Below are 24,194 nucleotides of genomic sequence, written 5' to 3' on the forward strand. Positions count from 1 at the left end.
CGATTCATCTGCACATGCATACATTTTAGAAAATCTTGAAAATATACCAATTAAATTTTGTATACTTTATTTCTTCTCCTGTAATACAACTATTAATTGCTTTAAATTAATTTACATCTTAAAATGCTGACAATTATTTCTCATAGTTTTTCTTTAATGGTTTGTAGCATATAGGTTCAAAGTTGACAGTTTGCATTGTTGGAATGTTTCCATGTTCTGTAAACAGAACACACAAAAGAACTATTTAATTCTATATTACATGTTTATATAATTAGGTCTGAAGTATCTAAAGACTTTTATGAGAGGAAATACCCTGCTTCACAAAGCTATTATTGCATTAAGTACCATGTTTTGAGAACTTTTGTAGAGTTCAGGGGTAACAGGTATATCAGGGACATATAGACAATGACTGAGAGCGTGTACAGAGAATTTTCAAGGTTCTTGAGATAGTAGCACATACTTTAAACACTTCCCAGACAAATATATTTAAGTAATGGACTAACTTACTAAAGTTATTTAGTAGCAAGTATACTTTTCCATTATTTACAATTTAAAATAGTGTTACGTAAAGAGAATACTCTAAAATCAAAGTGATGGTTATTAAAGATTCTTATAATACAGCCAGGAAGAGCACTTGCTTGCTTACTTTGACAGACTGTGCACCATTTCCAATGAGGTTTCAGGATCCTCAGTTACTTACTTATTGTCAGAACTTTCTTCAGTCCCAGAGTTCTTCTCAGTGCTCCCTTAACTTCCTTGTTCCTTAAGCTATAGATGATGGGGTTCAGCATGGATGTCACTGCTGTGTAGAAGAGGGCCAAGAGTTTATCAATTTCTGGTGAGTGGCTAGATTTGGGCCTCAAATAGGTAGCAGATGTTGAGCCATAGAAGAGTGTGACTACAAGTAGGTGGGAGGAACAAGTGGAGAGAGCTTTATGGCGCCCCTCAGGTGAAGGCATCAGCAGCACTGCAACCAGAATTCTGACATAGGAAGATATGATCAGCAAAAATGGACTAAATATGCAGAGAACTGCTGCCACAAAGATTGCAGCTTCATTTTGGGATGTATCTCCACAAGCAAGTGCCAGGAGAGGTGGAAGGTCACAGAAGAAGTGGTCTATCTCGCAGGGTCCACAGAAGTTCAAGGAGAAAATAAAATTGGTCTGTCCCAACCCTACAATACATCCCATTCCCCATGAAACTATTGCCAAATGGGCACATACACCACGATTCATTCGAGTTGCATAGTGTAGTGGGGCACATATGGCCATGTAACGGTCAAAGGCCATAGCTGCCAATAGGCAGCACTCAGTTATACCAAAGAATATGAAGAAAAACATCTGTGTGGCACATCCCTCCCGAGAGATCTCTCGGGACTCACTCACAAGGCTCTGCAGCATCTTGGGTATGACAGAGCAAGTGTAGCCAATTTCCAGGAGAGACAAGTTGGCCAGAAAGAAGTACATGGGGGTGTGCAGGGCTGAACTGGTACAGATGGCAAGGGCTATGAGTGTATTTCCTGTCAGTGATACTAAGAACATGAGGAGGATGAGGGTGAACAGAAGGAAGCATTCTCCAGGGACCTCAGAGAACTTGGCAAATGCAAAGCGTTTGACAGACAAACTGTTCTCTTGCCACAGAGAGCAGTTGATACTCATCTCCTGAAAGAAAGGACAGCAAACCATTACAAGCATTCTTGTAGATGAGAGAATTTATTCAGCCTCTATCTCTCTCTCCCCCAGTCTACCTCCCTCTTGTGTGTGTGTGTGTGTGTGTAATAGATATATGGGCGTACATGTCATGTGCCTGTAATGTTCAGATACCAAAGATACCAATTTCAAGTATTTTTCTTTGTTAGTCTCCACCTTAATTGTTGAAACAGGGTCCACAGAAGTTCACAGAACTATGAAGAAGTTCTGTGGGTTCACAGAACCCACAGAAGTATGAAAGTTTTGCCTTTCATACTCTTAGTGTTGGAATTATATCTAAATGTTAGATTGCCCAGTCTTTCACGGGTATTGTGGGTCCAAACTTTACTCCTTGCACCTGAACAAGTACACTAATCACTGAACCATTTATATAGCATATAATTTTATTAATTCTAGAGCCTCTTGCAAATTAGAAATTTGTTAGCTGAAAAATTAATTTTTTAAAATTCAGAAATCAACACTTACCCTCAAAGTTTTTTTAAAATCAAATCTTTTCCCTATTCATACTATTAGTTGATTTTTTTTTTACAATTTATACTTAGTTGTCAACTATTACATGACAAAATATTAGCAGGGAAAGGTGGTATATCCTTTACTCTCAAGAGTTGTTTGGCTGAGGCAGAAAGTCATTGTGAGTTAAATGATAGCCTAGATTGCAGAGTGATATTGTGCTAACAAAAAAAAAAAAAAAAAAAAAAAAAAAAAAGATAAATGGGTGGTCAGTTTTCCATTTAGTTTCCCTTTAGTCAATTGTCAATGCTAATATGAAAAGGTCCTTTCAAATTTATTTTTGTTTCCTTATTTCTGTTATCACTTGCTCTCTTTAACCATGTTCTCTCTTCTCTTCTCTTCTCTTCTCTTCTCTTCTCTTCTCTTCTCTTCTCTTCTCTTCTCTTCTCTTCTCTTCTCTTCTCTTCTCTTCTCTTCTCTTCTCTTCTCTTCTCTTCTCTTCTCTTCCCTTCCCTTCCCTTCCCTTCCCTTCCCTTCCCTTCCCTTCCCTTCCCTTCCCTTCCCTTCCCTTCCCTTCCCTTCCCTTCCCTTCCCTTCCCTTCTCTTCCCTTCCCTTCTCTCCCCTCCCCTTCCCTTTCCTACCGTCCCCTTCTCTCCTCTCCTCTCTTCTCTTCTCCTCTCCTCTCCTCCTCTCCTCTCTCCTCCTCTGTCCTCCCTTCCTCTCTCTAATCCCCTCCCCTCCCATCCCCTGCCCTCCTTCCTCCTCTTTCTCTTTCTTTCTTGAGACAGGGTCTTACTTTGTACTTACCATTTTTTTAACTCAATATTTTCTTATTGGGTCCTGACTCCTAAGTAATATATTTGTTTTTGGAGTTTATAGACTCTCATTTGTCACTTAAATTTTCAGGTATATTTATACCTGTTGTATATTTTCACATCTTCAAGGAACCACAGTTTCCTCAGTGACATAGATTTAGAAGCCAAGAAAGAAATGTACCCACAGGTATGTCTGACTAGGGCTTAACTGGTAACTTAGACTGCAGCAGCCCAGTGCAAACATGTGCATAGTGATGAAGTCCCATGAGTCTGAGGAAATGGAGGCATTCCTTGTGGAAGAATGATGACAGTGAATACTGGCAACCTACAGTCTGTCCATGCTTGTTCATTTTATACTTTTAATACTTATAGGACAGGTAGAAAAATACAGCCTGTCATAAGTATATTTCATACCTTCCAAAGTTCAGAGTCAAATAAAAAATTGGAGCATCAGAAGGTCTCAAAATACTTTAAAACTATTATCTAATACAAATGCTATTCTGTTGAGATATTAAAAATACTAAATCACACAAAATGGAGTCAAAAATTACAAATCAGTAAAAATTTCTCTCCTTGTTATTTGAAATTATATTGAAAGTGCCAAAATTTGACTACATTTTCAATTGCTTTTAGGTCTCCATCAGCTGTTGAGGTCATCCTCAGGATGCAGAGATTAATGTAGTAGAAATCTGTTTGAAATTCATGCTAGAAAGTTCTATTTTCATAATGACCAATGAATGGAGAATGCAGTCTCATGTACTGTATATACATACACACAAGTCCACATACAGATCTCAAGGCTCTTCAGAAAGATGGAAGTATCAGAATAGGCTGCAACAGATAAGCCTCTGTCTCTAATTTTAAAGTAATCTTCAAGTAAAATTTTAGATTAGTCAATTTGAGCTGTTTCAGCTTAAAGCTGTAAATACTTTGAAGCCCAATGTGAATACATAGTAATATGTTCATTAAAGTGCAAAAGTGCTTGCCCTGAGAAGCATCTTGTGCAGACAGTTAGGAACATTATGTGACTATCCTCTGGAGTGACCAATCTAGTAACAGAATGAAACCATTCACATACAGTTGTAACATAATATTTTCTGCCCCGGCCTGTGGGGGGTTTCGACAGGGGACCCTAGAAGAGAGGGCAGAGAAATAGAGACAGGAGATGCGAAGAAGAAGGCCAAGACCAACTTGTTCAAGGACCCCCAAAACTGTATTTTCTCAGGCAACTTATACAAGCAGGGAAGAAGTAAGGCAAGTGGGATTTTCCATGTAACCCGGGCATTCTGCCAAGGGGAAGCTGGCAGCTGTAAGATGTTTTCTTCTTCTGGGAGGGCACAGTGACCACTGACCACCCGATCTCTCCAAGGTCTGTAGCTGAGGAGAAGTCAAAACCTAAGCCTATCTTTAAAATGGACTCTAAACATAAAATAAGATCAGTTTGACTCCTGGCAATTTTCTTTATCATTTATGAGTTTTGTTTAATATATAGATCTTCAGTGTTATAAAGATCCCGTAAACTCTGGTAGTCTTTAAAAAATTAGAAATATTCGTTGGTAGACTTGATTCCTTCTCTCTCTCTCTCTCTCTCTCTCTCTCTCTCTCTCTCTCTCTCTCTCTCTCTCTCTCTCCCTAAATTTTTTTCTTCAGTGAGCTAAAGGAAAGTATGATACACTGTTAATTCTGTTTCTGAAACACAGCAGTGTCTGTGTGCAAAAATTCTCAGGAAATACTCATCATCACCACCATGTAGTCACTATTTCTAAAATTCTATATATGGTTTGTGTAGATTGTTAGGAAAAGATTATCAGGAGGCTCACCTCTACCTTTCCAGTTTTCCCACAATTACTCATCACAGAACCATTTGTCACCAACTAAATAACATGTTAGCTCAACACAATAGAAATTGTTGGATTACTTAAGTAGATTGAGGTGCACTGTGTAATGAGGGTTTCCACATATCAGCATTGTGATGTGTTGATTTCCCATGGACTTAGGCTCTTTTCTGACAAAGAAGCTATGATTCTGAGTTGACCATTACATTCCTCTGAGATGGAGATGTTAAATAAAATAACAGCAAGAATTCAAAAGTGTTTTGAGTATCAATTGTTCATTTTTACACTTTAGTTCACTTTCTCTAAGTCCAGTATTGACAACCTAGCTGTGGCACATACCTTCAATCTCAGCACAAGATGGGAGAAGAATTACTCCTTTTGCTTCTGGTTAGCCAACTTCGGGCTTTCTCTGTGCCCTCTCCTTACCACGTTCTCATTATCATTTTTAAGTCTGTGCATTAAAAAAACCTTTGTTATAGTAAAGAATCACATCTGAGGTCAGGAGGTTTGTGTATCCCAGGAGAGAACACTATGTCCTTTGAGGCAATAATTCAGCATCATACACACACACACACACACACACACACACACACACACACACACACACACACACGAGATGAAAGACGATAGATACAGGAAGGTAAATAAATAGATAGATGATAGGTAGGTAAATAGATGATGATGATAGTTGATAGGTGACAGATAGATGATAGATAGATAGATGATAGATAGATGATAGATAGATAGATAGAGATAGACATATACAAGTTATAGTATTCACACAATGATATATTTGAGATTTCTACATTGTTGAAAACAATGTTTATAAATATATTTTACTGCTATCCGCTGTGCTCAGAGATCTGATTCTCTCACTCTTCCCAGGAGACTTTAGGGGTTTTTTCTTACTGAAGAGTGTCAGAAGGCAGCCTGAATCTCCTCTTGAGAGTCAAACTGGACATCCCTGTTGGAGTTTGCAGACAAATGCTAAATTGGATGGAAAAGAAGTAAATGTAATTGGTGAACAAATGAGAAATAAATGAAATGAATGATGTCATTTAATAATAAGTGCTCCTGTATGCTCTGCTCATCCTGTGTTATGAAATGAAATGTGGTATTATAATTTATTATTTGGTCATTGGAAAATATTAATATAAATTATTAAAGTTTTCAATTTTCCAAGCATTATCTAAAATAGTCAGGAAAACTAAATAATTAGCTTTCATGTCATATTCTTTTGATGAAACTAATATTTGTTCTGCTTATTATAAATTATTTAGGTTAATAAATTTGACACCTTCCTAGTCATATGTGATATTGACTATGTCTCTAATTATTTTTATCAAAAGTAGGTCCAATAAAAAAGAGATAAAAGTTTTGTTAATGTAGAAGATATGAGTAAGGCACTGAATGCTTATTACAAAGAAAGACCAATAGCTGAATATCTAAGGTTTTAATTATGTAAAAGGAATGATAGGGAGAATAATTGAGTCTCTTGAGTGGGATATTCTCTTTGTCATCAGGCTCTGCAGTGACTAAGCACAGTACCATCTACAACAGCCCACATACATGCTATCTCAGCATTAGAGAGAGTTTATATATTTTTGTATATAGTTTTCTGAATTAAAACATAATTGCTTTAAATTAATTTTAACTTAGATATTAGCAGTTATTATTCTGAGAATGAGATATGTAGCCAAGGGGATTTCCATTAGTTTTACAGGGGAGGTTAAACAATAAGGTTATTTTTTTCTCCTTCATAGATCCTTGCTTCTTAAAATGACAGAATAAGAACTAACACATAAAGTGTAACAACTCCACTTAGTTTGAGAACATATTTTGGCGTCTCTTGTATCGAGGTGCATCCATAACTAATTCTGGCCAATAGGATGAAAAGTACAATTAGTTAAATTTGTTGATTGATTGTCTATCTCATTTCCTATACTACTGGAGTTTTTTGTTTTGTAAAACCTTATTTATGGTGAACAATCCTACAAATCTATTCATACAAAATCATAAGCTAGGGAGCCTGAGAAAAGGCTCAGGAGGGCAAGCTGCATAAGGTGTGCATTCTTCTCTAGTACCCATATTCACCTCTAGGAAATCTGTTGCTTCTGGACTCTAGGCACCCATATTTAGTTGCAAATAATTCGTATTCTCTCTCTCTGTCTCTCTGTCTCTTTCTCTCTGTCTGTCCCTCTCCCTCTCCCTCTCCCCACCCCCCTCTCTCTGTCTGTCTGTCTCTCTGTCTCTGTCTCTCTATCTCTGTCTCTCTGTCTCTCTGTCTCTCTCTCTCTCTGTCTTTATCCCTGCCCCACCACCCAATTTCATTAACTTAAAAGCAAGATCATAAGCCGACTCAGAGGTGGTTGTACACACCTTTAATCTTAGAATTTGGAGAGCCAAAGATAATACATTAAATCAGGAGTCCAAGGCCAGCCTCACCTATGTAAGATGTTATAGTAATCATATTATGATGTACATGGTAATGGACACCTTTAATTCCAGCAATGGGCAGACAGAAGGAGGTGGACTTCTGTGAGTTAAAGGCAGGCCTAATCTACAGATCGAGTTCCAGGACAGCCAAGACTACACAGAGAAACTCTTATCTCCAAAAATTAAAAAAGAAAAAAAAGTCTGTGGAGATTTTGATGGGAATTGCATGGACCCTATAATTTAATTTAAAGATTCCTGTGCAACCTTCTCAATGTGTATTTGTTAATGGAGTCCACTCAGCTTCCCTTGAATCCATGGATAAAAGACACACACAGAAATTCATTTTCAACTTACCTTCTTGGTATAATTGCTGGACACTACTATCTCCCACCTGGAAAAACATGTCCTTATTATTACTCTTAGCTCTACACCTCCCACCTACCCTAAAATTTAGTGGCCAGTCCCATTTGGGCCCTGACCACCATCTATAGGAGTAGCCTATGTGATCATTCCATTTTGACATCTCACATGACTCCTTAACCCTTCCTCATCAGAAGCCTGGTGAAACTCTGTCTCTCTTTCCTTGCATCTCCATTTTACTCCAGGGACCACCTTCTGCCCAGCAATTGTCCTTAGCAATTGTCTCATGGCTTTCTTTACTGACAGATCAAGAACCAACTGGAGAACAGGATGTTACCATCAGCAATGGCCCTACAGAGTCTTATTCAGAAAGTCTTCATCTGTACCATATGCCCTACTTTCTCTTCTAGTAGTATCAGGGTATCTGGTTGAGGTCTTTGGCCTTCTGAAACTATGTTTTGTGCAGCATAAAAGATAAGGATTGAATTCCACTTTTTTTTCTGCAGTATAAAGTCCAGTTTCTCCAATACCATTTGTTAAAGATGCTGTCTTTTCAGTGCACATATACTTTGCATCTTTGTAAATTAATCAAGTGGCTATAGGAGCATGGGCTTATAGCTGAGTCTTCAGTTCTATTCCATTTTTATCTGTCTGGTTTTGTGCCAGTATCATGTTGCTTTTATTACTATAGCTCTGTAGTGTAATATGAAATGGGTTACGATGATATTTTGGTTTTTTAAAGGGATTGCTTTGGCTAAACTCAGTCTTTTGTATCTCTATAAAAACTTTTGGATTTTTTTCTGTCTATGAGCATTGACATTGGGATTTTGATTATAGTTGCATTGGATTTATAGATTGCTATTGTAAGGTGGCTATTTTCACAATATTGGTTCTTTGATTCCACGAGCATTGAAAGCCTTCCACCTTCTACTGTCTTCTTTAATTTAATTTAATTTCTTACTTTAGAGCCTTAAATGTTTTTATTGTACAGGATTTTTATTTTGTTGATTAGGTTTATTTCCACATTTTTTTACGGGTGATTGTGTGTGGGATTGTTTTCCTGGCTTCTCTTTCAGTCTATTTTTCATTAGTATATAAATAGGCTATTTTTTTTTGATGTTATTTTTGTGTTCTGAAATTTTGTTGAAAGCATTGAAATTCTTCTGTGATCCTGATATATGTGGCTACTACACGTTCCAGGTAAAATATGTTTCTTGCTTTTGGAGCTGACTCTTAGGAATGGGGATGGGCTGGGTGGGTAGGGGGAGGGCCCACAAGAAGGAAAAAAGCATGCTATTCCCCTAGGATAAACTCAGTCCCCTAGGAACAGGGACAGAGTATGACAGGATGTTGCATTATGTTGCTGCCTGCAGCTACTGTGAACTGGTTCCTAGAAGAGAAGCTGAGGGATGGGGCAAAAAGAATGAGAGCCAGGATGATAGTTTACCAATTGAGTCCGAAACTTTAATAAATGTCAGTCAATATATAGCTTGGGAAAAAAGCCTCCCTCCAGACTCTGGGCTGAGTTTCAGGGAAGTTCTTGGCTCCACTGCTCAGGCAGCTGGGTGGGTCACATGCTTAATTCAGGAATTCATAGACCTGGAGGAACAATGAACTTCACCTTCACTCTGAGCACTTCACCCTGAATAGCACAGAAATCCCTGCTCAACAAAGACTGGGAGAAGAAGTTCACCTTGACCAATGTCAAGTTCACTCTGAGCATTCTACCCTAGGATAAAAATTCCTGCTGTAACCTACTTCCCTATTATGCCCTAATGTAAGATTCCTGCCCGAAGCCCTTGTCCTTGCCAATGTCAAGTTCCTACCATGTGGCATGATACCCCATTATGGCTCTATATAACAGAGGCCAAAACAGGTAGTCTGCTACAGAGCTGGGAATGAGATAGGTGATTGGCTACGGAGAAGAGGAGGGAGTGTGAACATCTGAACCTCACCTACCTGCTTCACTGGCCTATTTGCTTCACAGCCAGTATAGGTAGGCATATTTTCCAGAAAAAATCTAGATGAAGTTGGGTCTGGGATAAGAGAGTGAGTATGGAGGAAGGTTAAGAAGATCATCTGTATGGTGCGCTGGAGATGGGGTCAGAATGGAGGTGATCTGCTACAGAGATAGGAGTGAGACTGGGGAATTGGATTTCATGGAAAGGAGGGAGCCTTGAAGATCCACAATTAAAGTATCTTCTTCCCAGGCAGGAGTAACCTACAGGATCCCAGAGAATTCCTGATGATGTTGGAGGCTGGGTGGAATGAGTTGGGAAAGGGAAAATTGGAGGTCTACATGATCTTTTTGAGTTAGGTGTCCCCCAATGAAATCCCTGCCTGATGAGGTCACTCAGAAAAATCAGAGTAATAAAGGGGAGTTGGAGGAACATCATCGCCTGTTAAGACTTTCATGAAGACAAGAGGAACAGCCACTACTCAGGCCTTGGTTCCTTTCTACTTTCTCACTGGTATTCCAGGGGCCATATTAGATCTAATGCTCTGTACATCAGATCAGGCCTCTGAGGAATTGTAGGAGCCTATGGTGCTCCTCTCTCCAATCCATTTTTTCTTTCCAAGGTTGACTTCTACATCCCTGACAATAATCTGCATCTAACCTACCAGTTTCCCTGGCCTGAGTTGCCCCATGGGTTCTTGAATATTAATATTTTAAACACTATTTTCAAAACTAATAGAGGCTATATGAGTCCTCCATATCAAGCTGATCTGTCCTGAGCAGCTTCTATTGTAAGACCAGAAAAAAAAAAAAAAAACCCGAGGGTGCCCCAGCACCCCATGCCTCACCCATATCACTCACAAGAAATGGTCTCGATGCAATAAGCAAGAGGATTTTTATTCCAGAGGCTCTGGGGTCCACAGTCATACATGAGCAGAGGTAGAGGACTGTGAGACCCCATGCAACTGAAGTCAGAGGTATTTAAAGAGGAAAAAACCCAAGGCAAGGGGTGGAGGACAAATCATACAAGGAACTGGGGAAGTACAGAATGAGGAAGTCAGGCAATAGTTTATGCCTTAAGGAAGGTTAGAGATTATCTGGAGCAAATATCCTTGGGGCATTGTATAGTTAAACATTGGGCCTGTCACAGGGTCGGCTATCTTTCCCAAGCTGAAAGCAGTAAAACAAGTTACTCTGTGCTGGGCTAGTTGCTTAGGGGTCTAAAAACATTGAATTGGCATCTCTCACTATCCCAGGAGGACCTCCATTCTTTTGCCACCTCCCCCACTACCTTCATCAGACCTACTGAAGTATAGAAGTTAGCTTCCTTTCCCCACCCATCTTCCCTGCTTGTTGAGTCCTCTGAGCATGCCAAGGTGCCTTCAGCAGACAGATAACCCAGGTAGACCTCCTTTCTCCTGCCAATTCTCTGCATAATTTCATCAGATCTGCAGCTTCTGAACCATACAAACCTACAGATACTGAATCATACAGACCTGTAGATCTGGAATGATAAAGTCCAAGGATACTCATCAGAGGCATGCTATACCAGGACCATTGAGGTTAATCCCCCCCCCCCCTCCTAGTACCTACTACAACAGGAACATCCAGGACCCAAGGCATCCAGATGGCTAAAGGTCCATGAAAGAACACAAGCAACAAAGCCAGGTACAGAAGTAAACAAGAAGAAAGGCACAGGAAAGGATGCTTGACTCTCACTTAGAAGGGGGAATAAAATAGTCATAAGAGGAAGATTGAGGAAAAAACTCGGTGAGAGAGGGATACAGTGGTGAATTGGGGAATCAGGTGTAGGGAGAGAGAGGAGGGATGACCAGATATCTGGGAGAATGAATGGAAATCTGCAACTGACAGGAGTGGAAAGGTAGGAGGTCTCTCCAGGAATAGACAAGACCTGGGATAAGGAAGGTACTCCCAGAATTGAGGGGGGTGTCCTGAACTATGATTCACCATATTGAAGATATGGGACACCTCCTGTAGCCAGGCAGAAACCCCAGTGGAGCCATAGGAACAGCAACACACCCATATTAATTGTGACCAAAATTTATCCTGTCTTCAAGAAATGCTAGCATGGGGGATATAGCAGAGACTGAGTGAATGGCCAACCAATAACTAGACCAATTGGAGACTCATCACATTGGCAAACACCAATCCCTGGCACTATTCATGATACTCTGCTATGCTTGCAGACAGAAGTCTAGCAAGGCTGTCTTCTGAGAGGTTCTACCCAGCACCTGACTCAGACACATACAGACACCCACAGACAAACAGTGGATGGAGCTTGGAGACTCTTATGGAAAAACAGGAACAAGGATTGCAGCATGCAAGGGCATAGGAACTCCACAGGAAGACCAACAGTGTCATCTAACCTGGACCCTTGATACTCTCAGAGACTGAACCACCAACCAACGAACATTGATGGGCTGGACCTAGGCCTCCCTGCACATAAGGAACTGATGTGTTGCTTGGTATTCATGTGGATCCAGAACAACAGGAGCAGGGACTATCCCAAAAGCTGTTGCCTGCAGGTGGGATGTATTTTTATAGCTCTGCTGCCTTTTCTGACCTCAGTGGGAGATTTGCCTAGCCTCACAGAGACTTGAAGTGCCAGGGCTGGGGATTCCCTGGGAGGACCTAACCAACTCAGAGAAGAAGGGAGGTGGGATTGGGGGAAGAATTGTGGGAGGGGGTCAATGAGTGGGATGGAAAGTGAATATGTAAAATAATAAGAAGAAGAAAGATTAAAAGTCTGAAAAACTGCCATAGAAACTCTTGAAAATATTTCTTATGCTATATTTAATATTTTAAAGCAAATCATGTCAAATCTGAGTAGTTCAGGGTATTGTAGTATTTGTATATATATCACAAAAGAATTCAGAGTTGGGTATGTGGCATTATTTAATAAAAATACAAATATTACTAAAATAAGACCCTTTATACAGTTACTATGGAATAAAGAGTGATATGCGATATGTCTTAATAAACGTCCATAATCATAGGGACACCAGGCCTTGAATTTGCATGACCTCTGAAAAATAACTTGGCTGTTTAGATTGATATCCTAGACTTAAACATAATGGAAAATCACTCTACAGTATTGTATTCTTTACTTGAATTCCTTAGTATTTGATTTCATTTCAGAATTAGCATTAGAAAATAGAGCTTAGTTGAGAGATACCTTCAAAATTACAAAGAGACTTGACATAAGGAAGATAGAAGAATGTATCAGTTTTTACTTGTTTAATCTGGCTCGTTGCATGTTCTTATTAGCTGCAACTTTGCAAGGTTTTGTTACCTATTTATTGCCAGAGCTATCTTCAGGCCCAGAGCTCTTTTCAAGGCTGCCTTTATTTCCTTGTTCCTTAAGCTATAGATGATAGGGTTCAGCATGGATGTCACTGCTGTGTAGAAGAGGGCCAAGAGTTTATCCAGTACTGGTAAGTAGCTAGACTTGGGCCTCAAGTAAGTAATAGATCCTGATCCATAGAAGAGTGTGACTACAAGTAGGTGGGAGGAACAGGTAGAGAGAGCTTTATGGCGCCCCTCAGGGGAAGGCATCACCAGCACTGCAACCAGAATTCTGACATAGGAATAAATGATCAGCAAAAATGGGCTAGATATGCAAAGGACTGCTGCCACAAAGATTGCAGCTTCATTTTGGGATGTATCTCCACAGGCAAGCGCTAGGACAGGTGGAAGGTCACAGAAGAAGTGATCTATCTCACAGGGTCCACAGAAGTTCAAGGAGAAAATAAAATTGGTCTGTCCCAACCCTACAATACATCCCATTCCCCATGAAACTATTGCCAAATGGGCACATACACCAGGACTCATTTGGGTTGCATAGTGTAGTGGGGCACATATGGCCATGCAGCGGTCAAAGGCCATGGCTGCCAATAGGCAGCACTCAGTTATACCAAAGAATGTGAAGAAAAACATCTGTGTGGCACATCCCTCCCGAGAAATTTCTCGGGCCTCACTCACAAGGCTCTGCAGCATCTTGGGTATGACAGAGCAAGTGTAGCCAATTTCCAGGAGAGACAAGTTGGCCAGAAAGAAGTACATGGGGGTGTGTAGGGCTGGACTGGTACAGATGGCAAGGGCTATGAGTGCATTTCCTGTCAGCGATACTGAGAACATGAGGAGGATGAGGGTGAACAGGAGGAAACATTCTCCAGGAACCTCAGAGAACTTGGCAAATGCAAAGCGTTTGACAGACAAGCTGTTCTCTTGCCACAGAGAGCAGTTGACACTCATCTCCTGTAAGACAGAGCAGAAAGTCATTAGAACCATTCTTGCCTATGAGGGAAATTAAACCTTTTAAGATTTTAAGAGCTTCGGTTACAGCAGAGACAGAATCTTTCTAGGCAGTCAAAAAATCAAAGCTTAGTACCTCAATGATTCATCCTCTCAGGTTTTCATTGCTCATACTTTGTTTATATCAGGTGATTTTCTGATGTGTACAAAATTAACAGAGAATGATGTACACTGTAGTCCCAGCACTAGTGAAGCCAAGGCAGAAGGCTTACCATGAGTCTGAGTTCAGCTACACATTTGGAGTAAGCTATCAATCAAATAAGAATAGCAACATTAATTGTAGCTCTATTTTTTACCCATTCTCATTAATTATCAGTGTTACCGAGAAGAGCTGTTCTCTGTGCTTTCCTGCTCCCATAGATACAGTGTCTTCAACCATTTTCTGTGTGTATTGGCCCCAGATAATCTGTGATTGCTCTTGCTAGTATTCAGATTCAGGAAGTAAAGGTATCATTTCCTCAAGTAAGACTCTTATTTTTGAACGGTAAGTAAAATCAAATGACAATTCAATAAATACATGGTTACTATAATGCATAGAATTAAGGGCAAGTCACATCCTGATGTCTGGGCATTAATGAGGTCATCAGAGATGCTTCTTATGATACACTAGCTGAGATAAGAGAGAGAAGTAGGGTCTACCAAACACATTTGTAGCTCTTCATGTAACAAACCTCAACATGGAAGCTGATTTTTGTAACTTAACAGTTCCAGTCTCTTTATAGAGTGTTTTCTTAGTGAGGGAATCACTGTTTACACATTAAATTTCTGTTTTCTTAATATTGTTAATGATATTCTATGAATCAGACCACTGAGTTAAGTAAAGGAAAAAAATAGAAGAGGCGGTGTTTTGCTATGTAGTCCAGGCTAACCTCCAATTCATAAATTCCCCACCTCAGTCTCTTGAATGCCAGAATTCTAAGAAAAAGTATGGTGCCTGGCTTGATAGAAACTTCTTCATAAGTTTCCATCTCAACAGACCTTACATGTACATATAGTATCTATATACTTCATTCCTCTTTGCTCATTTTTTCACAGGGGAGCTATTGTGTGCTTGCTTGATTGCATACATGGAAAACTCTTCAGTTCCAGCACAGTCTTGTCTGATTTCTGAATATCATCCATCTCTTCTGCCTACAGTTGCACTCTATGCTTTTCACTCTATAACTGCTAAACTAGCCTTCAGCACTCTGATGGTGACTACTTCTCATTTCTTTCACAGTGTAGCCTTATACAGAGACTGAGTATGGACTTCAGTGTTCTTATCACTATGTTTGCCATCTTTACCAGTCCATAAGTTTTCTTGTAATGAGAAGTTTAGCTTTTTCTGTCCCCTTAGGTATTCTAAGGTATGTTCTTGCCCATAGAGAAGCACAATAGAGTAGAGCAAGTGATCATTCTGTGGAGATTGTGTATGAGTTTAAATGTTAGTATTAACAACAATGCAGGGTAACAGCATTTGTTCACACTCTACTTCTCCATTTGGTCACTTATAAAAGGGGCTAAGAAGAAAACCTGTTCCCCATGAGGTTGCTACAGTGAGAAAGAAGTTAATTTCCCAAATCACTTAAATTGATCAGGTGCTGACGGCGTATCAGCTACATAAGGCATGAACATGTTTCTATGTCTACCCACAGCAACTTTAGGTTTACTTTTGTGTACACTCTAATTTGGGGAGTTTCACACCATAATCTATAATCTTTGTTCCTATTCATTGATTGATCACAAGATTATTTTTTAATTGGAGATAATCGAAAACAATCAAAAATATACATAATTTTCTATCCTTGGGATATAATTGTGTATAATAGCTTATTGGATTTATTAGATTAGATATTTACCCATTCAGGAAGAAGTTCTAAAGATATAAGTATAGAAAACACAGGACTAATTTAAAGCTCTGACAACTATGACTTCTAAATGGAATCTGATCTTGTAATAAATTGCTGAAATGCTGACAATTCTGTTGTGATGCATTTTATTCTTATATAGTCCACTTTAATATATTAAATCAAAACAAAACAAAGCCCAAAATAAACAATGCCCCCCAAAAAGCCAACACAGAATTAGCTATTTTTAATGTAAAATATTTTTAACCACCTTGTCTTTCATTAGTAGTTTCTGTATTTTTATAGGTTGTTCTCTAGTTTGAGAGTGTGGTCTTGCCTCTCTCAGTTAAATTTCCAGAAACTCAGCTTGAGACACAGAATGTTATCTTTTCATTTCAATTTGTGTAATAATAATGATTTGCTCAGAAAGGGTATCAAGATTCGTGAGAAACAAGTGCCAGAACACTGTGATGTATGGATACCTTCTGCTTCTCGTCTCTTGCATTTTCTTGATGTAATTTTGGGTTCATTATTTGTTTGTAAATCTTGCATGTCCTCCCCATCTTTCTAGTTGAATTGTTTGAACTGGTTTCCTACCAATAGTCAGCTCTATTTCATACATACACCTTCAGCTAAGTGTGCACAAAGCACTGGTAAGATTCTGAAGGTTCATATCTCAAGCTGTGTTTTTTGTTTTTTTTTTTTGTTTTTTGTTTTTTTGGGTTTTTTTTTTTGGCAACTGTATATATGCAAGAGATGATCCATGACGTGAGAGGACCTTGAAATCTTACTGCCTTGGCTTTGCATGATACCTCACACAGCCTAGACCCCACTGTATATAGCTCTCTGTTTTGTGAATGGTACGGTGGAAAAAACCCTCAGTTTTCTCCTGGTGTCAAAAGGTTGGAAAGGTTCTTTGGTGGGCTCAGTGCCTTATCTGATCTTTTAAGGCCACCACACACTGTTAGAAATGTTTCTGAAACACTGCAGTGTCTGTATATACAAACTCCCTGGAACTATTCATCTTTACTATTATATGGTGACTACTTCTAAAATTCTATAACAGCATATACAGCTTGTGCAGATTACTTAGGAAAACGTTACTCAGAGGCTCACCCCTGACTTCCCAGTTTCCTTTCATTCACTCACCTAGTAACATTTATGTGGTATAGTGACACTTTTGTTCAACACAATAGAATCTGTGGGGGAACTTGACTAGATTACAATGTACCCCTGTATACCATGAGTATTACATTAATAAGTGAATTCTAATTTACCATGAAATAAGTGATTAACACAACACACAGCAGTTTTCTTAACTGCTGAGCCACCTCTCCAGTCCTTACATAGCAGTTTTCTGAGAGGGGTGCTAGAGTCTGTTTAAACTATAATAGCCAACAAAGAATTAATTAATTACAATATTAAGAATGGAAAAATGTTTTGAGTATCTGATGTCCTTTTATATATGTCAATTCACTTTTTCTAGGCATATTCTTGATTAATTAACTGTGGTACCTACCTCAAATAACAGTATGTGAAGAAATAATAAGGTGGTTTTTACTTCTGAGTAGCCACTCCTGGGTTTCCGGTCATCCTTTCCTTACAACAAATAGGAGACACAGACCATCTCCATCTTCTTTTCTACATTGCACTGAAAAGCTTTGGTTACAGGCAGAAACCATGCCTGATCTCAAGAAGATTGTGTATCTCAGGAGAGAGCAGCATGTTCTTTAAGGAAGTGTCCAATAACCACACTCTCTCTCTCTCTCTCTCTCTCTCTCTCTCTCTCTCTCTCTCTCTCTCTCTCACACACACACACACACACACACACACACATACACACCCACACCCACACACACATACAGACACACACACACACACTTACTTACTTACTTTACTATTGCCATTATATGCACTGTTTCCTTTCCTGGAAAACAATGAGCTATATACATATTATACTAAAATTCTTGTGTCTTCTGAGTCCTTTTTCTCTTACTCTCCCCAGGAGACTCACAATCTCTTCTCACTGGTGAGTTTCAGGAGGCTTCTCATTGCCCTCCTGAGAGTTCTTATGGATAGGACAATAGCTCTGTGCAGAGGAGCTGAATTTTGCCACAACTCTTTCTCCTGAGAGTTTTATCATAGAACATCTGAATCATTCTATCTACAAGGGAGTATCACAATAAGCTAATCATCTTTCTACTGAGTCAAAATTGCCACACTGATGACAAGGATCCAACATACAGTCTCCTAGAGAATAGGTCATATAAACCACAACCCTTGTTTATGCATAGGTACTCTGAGTTTTGAGATAAGGTGATGAATATTATATTCTTATCTTCTTAGTGATAGCTGACTAAAGTTTTCAGTCACATAACAATGTGTTTTATCAAATTGTGGGTTTGTTGCAGATGCTGGTTATTTCTATTACTAAATTATCATTTGTTTTTTTTTAAAAATCATGAAAATATTTTGGATTTTATGAAATGAATTATTTTTGGGGGGGGGTTTGGTTTTTCAAGACAGGGTTTCTCTGTGTGGTCCTGGCTGTTCTGGAACTCACTTTGTAGACCAGGCTGGCCTTGAACTCAGAAATCCGCCTGCCTCTGCCTCCCAAGTGCTGGGATTACAGGCATGCGCCACCATGCCCGGTTGAAATGAATTTTTCATCATTTATAATAATTGTTACTGATATTATACACCTATTGCCTTCTAAGAAAAATCACGCAGTGTTTAAATTGTCCTACTATTCTGCTGTACTCAGTCCCTACTATTATGTGGTAGGTGATTTTTTGTTGTTGTTGTTGTTGCTTATCTTTGCTACAATGATATTTGGTTTGAGTTTTATTCTCATGAGAGGTCTGTTTGGCTTCAGTAAAAGAGGTACTATTGAGCTGATCTGGGCAACAGAGAGGGGGTGGTCCGTGTTCTAGTATCTTTTGGAAACATTTGTGGTTTTTTTTATTCATTATATTCTTTATTTACATTTCAAATAATTTCCCCTTTTCTGGATCTCCCCTCCCCCAAAGTCTCATAAGCCCTCTTTTCTCCCCCTGTTCCCCAATCAACCCCTTCCTGCTTCCCTGAACTGGTATTCCCCTACACTGCTGCACTGATTCTTTCCAGGACCAGGGGCCTCTCCTTCCTTCTTCTTGGGCATCATTTGATATGTGATTTGTTTTTTGGGTATTCCGAGTTTCTGGGCTAATATCCACTTATCAGTGAGTGCATACCATGTGTGTTCTTTTGTGATTGGGTCACCTCACTCAGGATGACATTCTCCAGTTCCAATCACTTGCCTAAGCATTTCATGAACTCATTATTTTTAGTAGCTGAGTAGTAGTATTTCATAGTGTAAATATACCACACTTTCTGTATCCACTCCTCTGTTGAGGGACATTTGTGTTCTTTCCAGCTTCTGGCTATTATAAATGGGGCTGCTATGAACATAGTGGATCATGCGTCCTTATTACATGGTGGGGAATTCTCTGAGTATATGCCCAGGAGTGGTATAGTGGGGTCCTCTGGTAGTATCATGCCCAGTTTTCTGAGGAACTGCCAGACTGATTTCCAGAGCAGTTATACCACCTTGCAACCCTACCAGCAGTGGAGGAGTGTTCCTCTTTCTCCACATCCTCACCAGCACCTATTTTCTCCTGAGTTTTTGATCTTAGCCATTATGACTTGTGTGAGGTGAAATCTCAGGGTTGTTTTGATTTGCATTTTCCTGATTACTAAGGATGTTGAACATTTCTTTAGGGGCTTCTCAGCCCCTAACGGTGAAAATTCTGTGTTTAGCTCTGTAGTCCGTTTTTAATAGGGTTATTTGGCTCTCTGGAATCTAACTTCTTTAGTTCTTTGTATATATTGAATATTCGCCCTCTGTTGGATGTAGAGTTGGTAAAGATCTTTTCCCAATTTGGTTGCCATTTTGTCCTATTGACAGTGTCCTTTGTCTTACAGAAACTTTGTAACTTTATGAGGTCCCATTTGTCAATTCCTGATCTTAGAATATAAGCTTTTGGTATTCTATTCATGAAATTTTTCCCTGTGCCTATATGCTCAAGGCTCTTCCCCTGTTTCTTTTCTGTTAGTTCCAGTGTGTCTGGTTTTATGTGGAGGTCCTTCATCTACATGGACTTGAGGTTAGTGCAAGGAGATAAGAATGGATATATTTGCATTCTTCTGCATGCTAACAGCCAATTGAACCAGCACCATTTGTTGAAAAGGCATGTTTTCCACTGCATGGTTTTAGCTCCTTTGTCAAAGATCAAGTGACCATAGGTGTGTGGGTTCATTTCTCGGACTTCAATTCTATTCCATTGATCTACCTGCCTGTCACTGTTTCAATACCATGTAGTTTTGAACACTATTGCTCTGTAGTACTGCTTGAGGTCTGGGATACTGATTCCCCCAGAAGTTCTTTTACTGTTGAGAATAGTTTTCACTATGCTGGGTGTTTTGTTATTCCAGACGAATTTGAGAATTCCTCTTTCTAACTCTATTAAGAATTGGGTTGGAATTTTGATGGGGACTGCATAGAATCTGTTTATTGCTTTTGGCAAGATGGCCATTTTTACTATATTAATCTTGCCAATGCATGAGCATGGGAGATCTTTCCGTATTCTGAGATCTTCTTCGATTTCTTTCTTCAGATACTTGAAGTTCTTGTCATACAGATCTTTCACTTGTTTGGTTAGAGTCACACCAAGATACTTTATATTGTTTCTTTCTCAGCCTGTTTAAGCATAGGAAGGCTACTGATTTCTTTGTGTTAATTTTAGCACTGTCTTGTTTATAGTGAGATTGCTAATGTGCTGGTATTTTCACATACATTTACAATAGAGTTTACCTAATATTGAGTATTTCCTTCTGATCCCAAGATGCCCGATATTGTTACAAAATCAACACTGTTAACAGTTCCAAGATTCTAATACATAAGCACATATCAAAGAAAATTAAAGCATTTTTCACTTCTGATTTAAAATTTCTACAAAGATCTAGGAATTGAGATACTGTGAAGTATTCAGTATTCAGAAAGCAAGATAAATAAATCAGCAGACCAAAATTGAGGGCTCACCCATGAATATTCGACATTCATAGTGTCTTTGTGATTGTTTCTCCAGTTTTTGATGTATTCATTTAAAGTATTTATTTTACTTTACTAATGCATTTTTGTGTCTATGTGCACATGTGTGCAGAAGCCAGAAGAGCTATTAGTCTCCCTAGAACTGGAATTGTCCAGTCTGTGCACTGAGAACAATGGGAATGAAACTCAGGTTGTGTGTGAAAGCAATATGCACACTTAAGTGCTAAGGCAGCATCTGCAGTCCCTTGACGGCATTTGGTATAATCAATTTCTAAGATCTATTTTTTGATGGAACCCTAAGGTTTTGCTACATTATGATTTTCTCTTTAGTGTTGTTATTTTGGACAATAAGGATTGTTTTTATTAATAAATTTTTTAGACTATTTTGCACATGTATTAATATATACTAACTCTCCTCATTCATTGTAGTTTTTTTTCATTGACCAATGGGTAGTTGGAGGAATATGCTGCTTGAATTCTGTGTGTTAGTTAATATTACAAAGATTCTCCTGTTATTGTTTCCTAGTCCTATGACATGGTGATCAGAATAAACATTAAAATAATTTTGACATACTTTTCATTAGTTAAGACATAATTTCTGTCCTAAATTTTATTAGTTCTATTTAGTTTTTGTCAGTTTTAAGCAAACTAGAGAAACTTGAGAAGAAGGAACCCAAATAGAGAAATTGCCTCCGTCATATTGACCCATGGGCAGATTTGTGGGAAATTTTCTTGGTTTTAATTTATGGAGGAGAACCAAGAGCACATACTTGGTACCATTCTAGGCAGATGAGCCTGTGTTTTATAAGAAATATACCTGAATATGAGCCTAGAAGGAAGCCATCAAGCAACATGCTTCTGGGGTTTGTTTCAGTTCCTGTCTATAGGTTTTACCTCTGAGTTCCTGCTATAGCTTCCCTTTATGATTGACTCTTAGCTTGAAGTGTAAAATAAAATAAAAGATACAAATTATACTTTTATTTCCTCAGAAAATGAGCTAAGATGAGTGACGCACCCGAGCTGTCTGAAACATTGCTTAGGCTGAGGCCAGAGCATTTCATTTTCTGTTCTCACTATCCCTATGGCTAGGCCTGAAAGCCTCTTGCCTCCATAGAATCTAATCTTCCAAGGTGACTGATTCAATCCAGATTCTCTCACCTTCTGATTGCATTGCTGTGCTTGGCTTCATACTAACTTTATCATTATGTTCTAATCTTCTGTCTCATTTTCATTCTCTGGTTCATTCTGTGTCTAGTTTATTCTCTCTGCAACCTGTCTCTGTGAAACTCTCCCAGTAGTACCGCCAAACACACATACACCACACCACTACTACCTTTCTCTCTCTCACACTGCTCTTAAGTAGCCACTTTCCTGTCTGTTCTCAGAGTTGGATGGATCCTATTTTTGACTTATTCTGTCAAAATATTCTATAGGTTATCACTTTGGCTGTCTGTTAATTAGACATCATTGTCTGAGAGTAAAGGTGTGTACTAATGATGTGTCTGTATTCCAACTGGATCACACAGACATAGGTCTTTGGATGTGATCTCTAGCCAGAGTAGTCATGTTGATGGACTAAAATTCCTCTACATGCCCACATGGTAGCATTAGCAGGCCAGATCCCAGAGAGATTAGAGACAAATGGTTAGAAAGCAAGTTGAGTGGAAAGGCAGCTGAAGAATCAGATTCTAGAATTTGAAATCAAATCTTGTGGGTGGCAGAAGCCAGTTCATAGCACTAGGTACCTGCATAAAACAGACAAACAAATAAATTAACCAAAAAACCCTGGAGAAATTGCTTGTTGATAGGTTTATGACATGCTTTAAATCTCTAGAAAAATATTAATACCCAAAAAGTAAACATCAGTAAACAAGGAAACGCAGGGATGGAATCTCTGAAATAAAAACAAAACAGAAATCAATATAAGGATTGAATGAAACAAGAATTAGTTCTTTGAGAAAACCAACAAGACTGATAAACTTTTAGCCAAATTAACAAAAAATGTAGAGTGAATATCCTAATTAATACAATTAGATACAAAAATGGAAACATTACAAAAAACATCAAGGAAATTCAAAGAATCATAAAAACATATGTTAAAAATTTGCATTCCACCAAACTTGAAAACCTAAAATAAATGGATAGGTGTTTTTAGGTGATCTACCAATGTTAAATAAAGATAATCTGCATTCCACCAAACTTGATAATCTAAAATAAATGGATGGATTTTTTGATATATGTGATCTATCAAAGTTAAATCAAGATAAAGTAAACAATTTTAAAAGACCTATAACTCCTACTGTAATAGAAACAGTAATTAACAACCTCCTGTGGGTGTTCATGTGTGTGTGTTTGTGTCAGGGCAAATTAATTCAGAACAGAATTTTATCAGACCTTCCAAAAACTAATGCCAATATTCCTTAAATTATTGCACAAAAAATGGAAATGGAAGAAACATTTCCTAATTCTTTTTTTAACTCACTATTACACTACTGCTAAATCTACACAGACACCTCAAAATGAGGACATTACAGACCAATATCTATTCCTTATGAATGGATGCAAAAGTTCTCAGTAAAATAGTTATAAACTCAATTAAAAAACACATTAGAATTATTCACTGTGATCAAGATGTCTTTATACCAGAGATGCAGACATGGTTCAACATATATAATATGAATTAGTTCTCAAGTGATTCTTTGAATTTCCTTGATGTTTTTTGTAATGTTTCCATTTTTGTATCTAATTGTATTAATTAGGATCTTCACTCTACATTTTTTTGTTAATTTGGCTAAAAGTTTATCAGTCTTGTTGGTTTTCTCAAAGAACTAATTCTTGAGAAATAATTCAAGATGTCTTTATCCCAGAGATGCAGACATGGTTCAACATATATAAAATCCAGTATATAAACAGATAAAATATAAAACCCATAGAATCATCACATTAGATGAAGAAAAGCTCTTTGACAAAAATCCAGTATCCTTTCATAATAAAAGTCCTTGATACATTAGGGATACAAAGGACATACTTCAACATAATAAAGGCAATATGTCCCAAGCTCATAGCTGACACCAATGTAAATCTCAAAACAGTTCTACTGAAGTCAGAATCAAGACAAGTACATCCACTATTTCCATACCTATTCAGTATAGTACTTGAAGTTATAGCTAGAACAACTAGACAGCTGTGGGAGATGAAGGGACAAGCTTATGAATAACAAGTGGCCACAATCAGGCTCTGTTTTTCTGGTGGGAGGAAAGAGGGCTGTAGGTAATACTGCTATGGAACCAAGGACTGGAATGTGGTAAGATCTGCTTTCACCTAAACCAAGTTCCACCCTTGCTCTTGTTCTGTTACAAGAACCTTCTTCACTGCTGCCTT

General features: G+C 38.5%; 2 protein-coding genes across 4 annotated transcripts; both read right to left on the minus strand.

Annotated features, from left to right (window-relative positions):
- Window positions 1-692: 692 nt before the first annotated feature.
- LOC127669723 (olfactory receptor 10C1-like) lies at window positions 693-1,685 on the minus strand. 2 transcript variants are annotated; one of them, XM_052163913.1, is made up of 2 exons: window positions 1,319-1,658; window positions 693-898 (listed from the first exon to the last, which is right to left on the minus strand). In XM_052163913.1, exons 1-2 carry the CDS (start codon window positions 1,656-1,658, stop codon window positions 693-695), a joined length of 546 nt encoding a protein of 181 aa, XP_052019873.1. The 2 variants fall into 2 exon arrangements, with proteins under 2 accessions (XP_052019873.1, XP_052019872.1); XM_052163912.1 differs by having other exon boundaries at window positions 693-1,685.
- An 11,187-nt stretch (window positions 1,686-12,872) lies between these two features.
- Window positions 12,873-13,838, minus strand: LOC127669834 (olfactory receptor 10C1-like). Of its 2 annotated transcripts, XM_052164052.1 has the most exons (2): window positions 13,507-13,838; window positions 12,873-13,074 (listed from the first exon to the last, which is right to left on the minus strand). In XM_052164052.1, the coding sequence occupies exons 1-2, from the start codon at window positions 13,836-13,838 to the stop codon at window positions 12,873-12,875; spliced, it is 534 nt and encodes a 177-aa protein (XP_052020012.1). The 2 variants fall into 2 exon arrangements, with proteins under 2 accessions (XP_052020012.1, XP_052020011.1); XM_052164051.1 differs by having other exon boundaries at window positions 12,873-13,838.
- Window positions 13,839-24,194: the final 10,356 nt, after the last annotated feature.

The sequence above is a fragment of the Apodemus sylvaticus genome, chromosome 19 (assembly GCF_947179515.1).
Source record: "Apodemus sylvaticus chromosome 19, mApoSyl1.1, whole genome shotgun sequence".
NCBI lineage: Eukaryota > Metazoa > Chordata > Mammalia > Rodentia > Muridae > Apodemus > Apodemus sylvaticus.